The sequence below is a fragment of the Sinocyclocheilus grahami genome, unplaced genomic scaffold, assembly GCF_001515645.1.
Source record: "Sinocyclocheilus grahami isolate Dianchi unplaced genomic scaffold, SAMN03320097.WGS_v1.1 scaffold476.1, whole genome shotgun sequence".
NCBI classification, from domain to species: Eukaryota; Metazoa; Chordata; class Actinopteri; order Cypriniformes; family Cyprinidae; genus Sinocyclocheilus; species Sinocyclocheilus grahami.
Genome location: NW_015505655.1, coordinates 718,808 through 727,373, shown reverse-complemented (window position 1 = coordinate 727,373; position 8,566 = coordinate 718,808). Strand labels below are relative to the sequence as shown.

At 38.7% G+C, this 8,566-nt stretch overlaps 1 protein-coding gene across 2 annotated transcripts; it reads left to right on the top strand.

Moving 5' to 3' along the window:
• The first annotated feature begins 1,343 nt into the window (after window positions 1-1,343).
• On the top strand, window positions 1,344-8,165 carry LOC107553665 (zinc finger protein GLIS2-like). Of its 2 annotated transcripts, none has more exons than XM_016235952.1 (6): window positions 1,344-1,605; window positions 1,679-1,812; window positions 5,562-5,744; window positions 5,825-5,958; window positions 6,827-6,945; window positions 7,021-8,165. In XM_016235952.1, exons 1-6 carry the CDS (start codon window positions 1,422-1,424, stop codon window positions 7,737-7,739), a joined length of 1,473 nt encoding a protein of 490 aa, XP_016091438.1. In that variant the 5' UTR covers window positions 1,344-1,421; the 3' UTR covers window positions 7,740-8,165. The 2 variants fall into 2 exon arrangements, with proteins under 2 accessions (XP_016091438.1, XP_016091439.1); XM_016235953.1 differs by having other exon boundaries at window positions 1,346-1,605; window positions 1,682-1,812.
• Window positions 8,166-8,566: the final 401 nt, after the last annotated feature.

The following is an 8,566-nucleotide window of genomic DNA, read 5'->3' as shown; positions in this document are numbered from 1 at the left end:
TGCAGAGTATGCAAATTGCTTCCATGTAACAGAGCAAACTACCTAGAGTACCTCAAAAGCGCTCACTGAATTCATTTGCTAGCTCGTAAACAACTTTGTTTCCAGCCGTACTAATAATTAACATTAATGCTCATTTTTTATGTTTTTGAAAGAAGTCTTTTATGCTCACCAAGGCTGCATTTAATTAATCAAAAATACAGTAAAAACAGTAAAATTGGGAAATATTATTACAATTTAAAATAACTGTTTTCTATTTGAATATATTTTTAAAAATCATTTATTTCTGTGATGCAAATCTGAATTTTCAGCATCATTACTCCAGTCTTTAGTGTCACATGATACTTCAGAAATCATTCTAATATGCTGATTTGATGCTCGAGAAACATTTCTTATTATCAATGTTGAAAACAGCTGTGCTGCTTTATATTTTTGTGGAAATTGATACATTGTCCCAGGATTCTTTGATAAACAGAAAGTTCAAATGAACAACATTATTTTGAAATAGAAATGTTTTGTGAGATTATAAATATCTTTACTGTCACTTTAGATCAATTTAATGTGTCCTTGATGAATAAAAGTATCAATGTTGTCAAACTTTTGAAATATGTACATAGTGTAGTTTCACAAATTCATTTTTTTAAAATAGTAATAAAAATATTACATCAGAACAATTGGTTAAAATCAGCCGATGTTCAGAGATTATGTCTATAAAAAACTATTCCAAAGCAGTGTAATCAATTATAAGTGATCTAAAAGTTATTAGAAAAAAAACAGAACCACCAAACTTTAAAAATTGGCAGATATTGTTCTACATAAACTGATATCAAATTTTCCCTTAGTTCATTCCTAACGTTTATTATTTTTAATGCTCATATCTGATATAAAAACAGGATTATAGATGAAAAATTTAAAGTAAATGAAAATTTCAAATGTTGCTTGGAAACGAACTGGAATAAGTTTAATTTGAAGATAAAAATGGACTAAAATGACTGGAAAAGGAAAAAAAAAAAAAAAAATCTAAATTGTAATATTAAAAAAAGTAATAAAAATGAGAAAAACACAGCTAAAATGACTAAAAATTAAACCTTAATTAAAGTGAAATTCTAAAAAGAATAATAATACTAAAATACACTGAAACATACTACATTTAAAAAGTTGTCTCTGTCAGCAAAGAGATGCTCCTACAACTGTCACCAAAATCCACAACACACCTCTCCATTTGAATGACAAGCATCAAATTATGGGACAGTTCTGGTCCATCTAAGGGAGCTACTTTTGGATTCATCTTTCCAGCATGAAAATCATGGTAGTGTTATGAATGCTCACTGCTCTTATGCAACAACTGTCCTGTGTGAAAGTTTCAATGTCCTCACCTAAATGCTCTCTGTGTCTGTCTGTGAAGGTTGCAGGCTCCGGAACGCATGCTGTCCTTAGACGAGCCACTGGACCTGAAGGTGCCGAGGGGGCGGGTCAGTGGGCGGGACAGAGGCGCCAGGTCTCCACCCACTCCCTCTCCCATTCACGGCAAGGGGGCGGGGCAGCTGCGGATGGCAGACGACGGGACCGCCGTCATCGTTCCAGCATCTCCTGCCTCTCCACACACAGGTAGACAAATCAGTACAGTAAGACATATAGAGCACTTTAATCGCAGAGAATAAAACAGAGGTGTGTATGTCAGCAGGTGTCCTGCAGGACAAGTCGGAGACCCCCACACCGCCCGCCGTGGACCTGAGCATGTCCCCGTCCTCCCGAAACACAGCCTGCTCTCCGGATCTCTCCAATGGAAACGGCTCAGCTCCCATTTTCCCTGGGGTGAGTGCATTTTTTCAGTTTTATGATATGTTACGATGACATTTTGGGTTGCACCCTGCAGGCCATTTGTTTACACTGCAAAAATGACTTGAAAAGTCTTTTTTGATTTGCTTATTTAGTTAAGATATGTAAAATTCAAGATCAAAATTATCTTAAAAATTGAGAAGCAACACTGCATTGGATAATAAGACTTTTCACCAAATGTTCCTTTAATACAAGTGTATTTTCTGTTAGTTTTCACATTGTAGATACACTACTATTCAAAAGATTCATGTCTGTAAGATTTTCTTTAAAGAAATGTATTCAGTAAAGACACATTCAATTGTTTAAAAGTGACAGTAAAGACATTTATAATGTTACAAAAGATTTCTATTTCTAATAAATGCTGTTCTTTCTATTCATCAAAGGTTTCCACAAAAATATTAAGCAGCAAAAGTGTTTTCAACATTGCTAATAATCAGAAATGTTTCTTGAGCAGCAAATCAGCAACTTAGAATGATTTCTGAAGGATCATGTGACACTGAAGACTGCTGAAAATTCAGCTTTGCATCACATGAATAAATTACACTTTAAAACATATTCAAATAGAAAACAGTTATTTAGAATTTTAATAATATTTCCCAATATTACTGTTTTTACTGTAATTTTGTTCAAATAAACACAGCCTTTGTGAGTTAAAAGCAGGTAAAAAGGTGAAAGAAATACACGTTTTAAAGATTAAGTTAGCTGAAAATACATAAAATCTTATGCAATCTTACTTCTCAAGTAAATGTATCTTGTTTTAAGGATTTGTAGATATTTTAACTGAAATACAAGACATTTTTTATTCAGTGTGCCTTTAGAAGCACTATAATTAGCTTTACACTAGGTCTACTACTTCATAAATGAGATGTAGGTTAAGGTAACTAATAATAAGCAACCAAAGACTTGGTTCTGTTTGGGTCATAAGCATGAGTGCATTAAACGCACCGGACCGTCCCCCACCTTCCCCAAGATGAGACATTCAGATCTATTACCCTCAGTGACCCAAAACTGGTGTTTCTTATCAAATGCCCCCTGTGTCCCTTCACAAAAGTGTCTCTCTTTCGCTGTCTGTGGGGCTGACGGATGGGACGCAAGGTTAAATCAGATTTACAGCAAGGTACAGCCACACAGAGCTCTTTCTGCTTAATTTAATTCGCTCAAAATTGAATTGGGAGCGAGATGCATGGCTTTTTGTGTGCCTATGTGTGTCTCCGATGCCTGCCATGCCTCCTTCAAGCCAATGGATGAACAGTGGCCAGGTCTTAGATGAGGACACTGCTGAGCCTCATTTTCCACGAACATTTCTCACATAGCTGAAAACGTTCCCAGACAGCCCTGACACTGTTGTCCAGTCAAAACCATCATTGTTTCTGCTCTAATTAACCCTTCCTAAGCATCACTATTACCAGGGGCAGACTTAACCAATAAGCAAGGTAAGCGGCCGCTTAGGGCCCCGGGGAATTAGGGGGCCCCATCTGATATTGGCGAAACATATTTGGCAAACGCTCCAGTATGTATTTGCGTTATGGAGAGCCTAAAATGTTCACTCACCGCTCAAAATGCAGAGTTGTTGTTAGGTGCTGAGTTCTGCAAGCTTGCGAATCCTCTCATTACAACAACGTGCAGATACGATGTAAATAAGATATTCATTGTGCCGTGCAGACAGCTTCATTGATTAACGGAACGTCATGAGATCACAATGAACTGAAGTGAATAACAGCTTTAAGTGATATATAATACTGTCTGACTGGCTCAGAACAGAGATATTCTCCTCAGAGAAGGAAGAATCGTGTTTCGTGTCATGATTTTATTTGTCTCGATGTTTCAAAATGACTCGCTTTTGTGCTTTTCCTAGGCGCGCCGGCGAATGCGATGACTGGAGATTTTCGCTTAATAATAGATTACATTTTCGATTTGTTTCTCGGCAAACTCTACCGTATGCCTTAAGAACACTTGGAATACGAAACGAGTTGCATGGGATACTTTTTATGACATTTGAATCCTTTTTGTAAAAAGTTTAAAGAAGTTTACAATTCATTAAATGGACAAGTGCAAGCAGTTTTTAAAATAATGTCTTCATTTGTGATCCGAAAAAAATTAGGTAGCCTAATATGGCTTTAGAACAGCATCAGGTTGACTAATTTACTTAAGTTGTGAAGGCGTAAATAAACTAATCTACGAGAGAGAGAGAGAGAGCAAGCAAAATAAACGTTAGGTGTAAAAGAGCAGATAGTTATTGTTGGGGCCCCCAAATCACTAAGTCCGCCCCTGACTATTACTATTGCTCATACTTAGGGGCAGAAAAATGAACAAACCCCTAAACACTAAGTATTAAACTTTGCCGCATAACTCCTACATGATGATGGACATGATGATATAGCTTACTGAGGTGATTGCTCTTCTCTATGGTCAGACACTTTGGTTTAGCGGATGATAAAAAAAATTTAATAATTTATATATATATATATATATATATATAGTATTTAGATGAAATAAAATGAAATATAAATGACTATAAAACATATAAATGAAAATAAAATAAAATGACTAAAACTAAGAAAAACTAAAAAGTATTTTTTTTTATCTCAAACGAATTAAAATGTCAAAAGTACAATAAAATTACTAAAACTTTAAACAAAAAAAATAAAAGAAATGCTGAAATTATAAAAATAAAAGCCGATTCAAAATAGTAATAAATACCATAGCAGTTAATACTAATATAATTGCGTTTGTGTGTGTGTGTATATATATTCATATATTAAAATGTAAATATTTAAAGTAAATAAACTAATACATATTTTTAAAACTATTTTAAGTTTAATATTTTTGAGATAAACGACCACTAGAGATGAGGGGAAAATATTTTGTATTGTATAAGTGTATTAAATAAATATAATAAATTTCAATAAATGTATTAATTTAACATAATAATAATTATCAATGAATATGTTAAATATGATCAAATATATTGAAACATTAAGAAGTTTATACATATTTTAAATGACATTTTTACAAGTTAAGAGACTTAACACCACTCAGAGCAAGTAGGGCAAAATATTGTGTCGTTAGACCAACACATATTCAATTATTTCTATTTACCCGAAATCTTAACTCAGAAAGAGTTAAGAATATAACTGCACAAAGAACTGAAGTCCACAGCAGATGAACAAGAAACAAGTCAGTATAACACGGAAATAGAGTATTACTTACGATATTATCGAAACATGACTCACATATCAACATAATATCTTATCACCAGGTTCCTACTGATTTCCCACCCAGTCACATTTCCTTTCCTAGGCAGATTTTCACAACTCTATTTTATAGTTTACTATCTAGTCCTGCTATCTAGAAACTCTTTATCTTATAGCTCATAAGAGGGCACTTGTGCAAAATCAAGCTCCATGTATAAGATTCTTTGTTCGTATTGTGTTACATTTATTGGTGCCTTGCCATTTCACTTTCTCTCATTAAAGTCTCAAATCTGTGGTTGAGTGTGGAAGGGCATTAGCTCAGATCAGCACAGCTGGGGGCACAGGGAAGACGAGTCGCCATATAGAGCAAAACGCTCATAAGTGTCTTCTGCTGTGAGGGCGATTACAGAACACGGACCTCCTGTAGCTCCTGTTACTGATTTTAACAACTATTACAAGAATCGCTGGCCTGCTGTAAAAACGATAAAGAGGCTTGAATTATGTTTGCCTTTTCTCGTTTTGTTCCTGCAGGACTCAGCTCATATCCGTTACATGGAAGGAGGAGCCACATCTCAAGCGTTCCAGTTCTTCGTGCCCATTGGAGGAGGTGGAGGGCTTCACCTCCCTTCATCGATGTTCATTCGGCAGCCCAAGGACACAAGAGCTTCTCCAGACCTCTCTGCAGATGAACAGCTGGCCTGTCGCTGGAGGAAGGTGAGAAATAGAAGCAGTGAGAAATAGGTGCTAATGTGCATTTTTCACCTGAGCTCATTGTGCTTGTTTTCATGTCACAGTGCCACCTACTTTTTGACTCCTTGCAAGACCTGGTGGATCACGTCAATGACTTCCATGTAAAGCCTGAGAAGAATTCTGGGTACTGTTGCCACTGGGAGGGATGTGCACGCAAAGGACGGGGATTCAACGCCAGGTGTGTTTACTGCATTCTCTAAATCAGGTTGTCTTTGAATCATTTAGCACCAGCAGGGGCCAGTTGCATAAACTAAGCCTCTATGTTAAGACTTAGTCTTAAGAACTAGATCAATTAGCAGTTAGCCATTGAGTCTAATTTTTTGGATTCATTTTAGACCAATCTACATTTTTATGTAACAAACAGAAAAAGAGTTATGACCCGTCTTAAAGAAAGCTACATTTAACAGCTGGACAGGAGAGAATTCGATTAATCTTGACTCGTTGATAGAAATTAAGCTATGGTGTGTTCAGAAAAACATTAACAATTTGGCTAATATATTATCTAAAATATTTCACCATATTCTGAAGTGTCCACATAATTGTGCATGTTAAAGGGATAGTTCACCCAAAAATGAAAATTACCCCATGATTTTTATTAACCCCCCAGAGCTATGTAGAGTAATTTTTATGATGGATGGATGCACTTTATTGGACTATTGAATTTCAACACCCACTCACTGCTATTATAAATCTTGGAAGAGCCAGGACACTTTTTAATATAACTCAGATTTTATTTGTCTGAAGGAAGAAAGTCATACATACCTAGGATGGCTTGATGGTAAGTAAATCATGGGGTAATTTTCATTTTTGGGTGAACTATCCCTTTAATTTTAGAGGTATATTGTATTGCTGAATATCGACATGTTGAAGACACTAATGGACTTGTTTAGTATAACAAGTCTTTTTCTCTTTTAAAATACTTACCCACCATATAACCCATTTCTAGGTTCATTTCCTTGGAAAGGAACATTTTGCAATTGCAGCCACTAGTAGAACCTTTAAGTTTTACATAAGACATACCTTAAGACTTCTGTCTGCATGATTAGGTACAAGATGCTAATACACATCCGTACTCACACCAATGAGAAACCTCACCGCTGTCCCACCTGCAACAAGAGCTTCTCCCGACTGGAGAACCTCAAGATTCACAACCGCTCACACACAGGTCAGTACCAAGTTAAATGTATGGATAGATAGATGAAGATCGCATCACCTGGCTGACTTAGTGTTTGTATTTCAGGAGAGAAGCCCTACATCTGTCCATACGAGGGCTGCAACAAGCGCTACTCCAATTCCAGTGACCGGTTCAAACACACGCGCACACACTATGTGGACAAGCCCTACTACTGCAAGATGGTGGGCTGCTTGAAACGCTACACAGACCCCAGCTCCCTAAGGAAGCATATCAAGGCTCATGGGCACTTTGTAGCCCAGGAGCAGGGAGGTCCGGGTGGGGTGGGCTCAATGATGAAGCCGGGGCAGATCGCAGTGGCAGGGAAAGAATCTGAGCTGACTTACGTCAGTGGGGCCCACATCATCATTCCTGGTGCTGCCGCTGCTTTCCTGGGCAGTCACGGTCTGCAAGGTCTCAGAGGCTCCCTCCCCTTGTCCCCCCTCAGTCCCTGCCCCTTGGACTTGAGCACACTGGGCTGCCCAAGCTCCCCTCCAGCTGGGCTTGGGGGGACATCCATCCTGTCCTTCAGCGGTTCCCCGCTTGGTCTGACAAAGTCACACTTTCTGTCTCCTACCTTCTCATCTTCCACGTTGGGGTTGCCCATGGTGCCCATTTTGGGCTCGGAGCGCAGGGACCATGGCAAGGGCAAGGCCAGAGGCGAGGAGGGTGAGGACGAGATCCATGGCGGTGTGCTCAACCTGTCTACGGGGGCATCCCACGACCCCCTGTCTTGGGTTGTCATCCCTTCTGGCCCAGTGGTGCTGAAGCCAGCTGTGGTCAACTGAGCACCACATTCCAGAGGAATGGCAGGGGAAGGGTGGGGGTGGAACAGCGGTCAGAGGTCAGAGGCAAGCATGTGGGGGGTTTTCACAAAGCAAATGCAGTTATGCTTGGAGGTGACACAATCTTCTTCAACTTTTAGCGCTACTTCAGTTCTAATTTGTACCTTATGGTCGGACACAGCTACCTGTTTCTTGTGATAACAGAGATGGTATCTTGAAGAAAATTTTGCGTAACGATTCAGAAAGTGGCCAAACATTCACCTCCGTTCCTTTCTCTTTCTCTCTGGCTTATCTTTTTACCAGGGTTGTCCAATCCTGCTCCTGGAGGGCCACCTTCCTGGAGAGTTTAACTTCAGTCTACACCAACACACCTGCTTGGAAGTTTTGAGTAATCCTGAAGAGCTTGATTAGCTGTGTTTAATTAGGGTTGGGACTAAACCAGTGGTGGGCAACTCTGGCCCTCAAGGTCCACTGTCCTGCAGAGTTTAGTTACAACCTTTACCAAACACAAACTAAACCCTACACTAGGCAGATGAGTTTGTTAGAGCTAAACTTTGCAGGACAGTGGACCTTGAGGGCCAGGGTTGCCCACCCCTAGTCTAAACTCTGCAGGAAGGTGGCCCCCCAGAAGCAGGATTGGACCCCAAGTCGTATCCGCTTTGTTTTTTTTGTTTTATGAGAGCACTGATCTAAAGGCAGACTTAAGAATCTATGCCCTTGCTTCAAGAGACAATTGTATTTATGTTTAAGAGAAACCTTTGGACGACAGTGTACGCAACACACTAAAGACACAAACTTGTGCTATTATTCTTCAGGAACTGACCTTCCAG

Bases quoted from the DNA above. Each gene is read 5' to 3' on its own strand.
- LOC107553665 (XM_016235952.1), top strand. From the start codon at position 1,422: ATGCTGTCCTTAGACGAGCCACTGGACCTGAAGGTGCCGAGGGGGCGG. The intron at 1,606-1,678 runs GTAGACAAATCA...TGTGTATGTCAG, and splicing joins TCCTGCCTCTCCACACACAG to CAGGTGTCCTGCAGGACAAG. The intron at 5,745-5,824 runs GTGAGAAATAGA...TTCATGTCACAG, and splicing joins TGGCCTGTCGCTGGAGGAAG to TGCCACCTACTTTTTGACTC.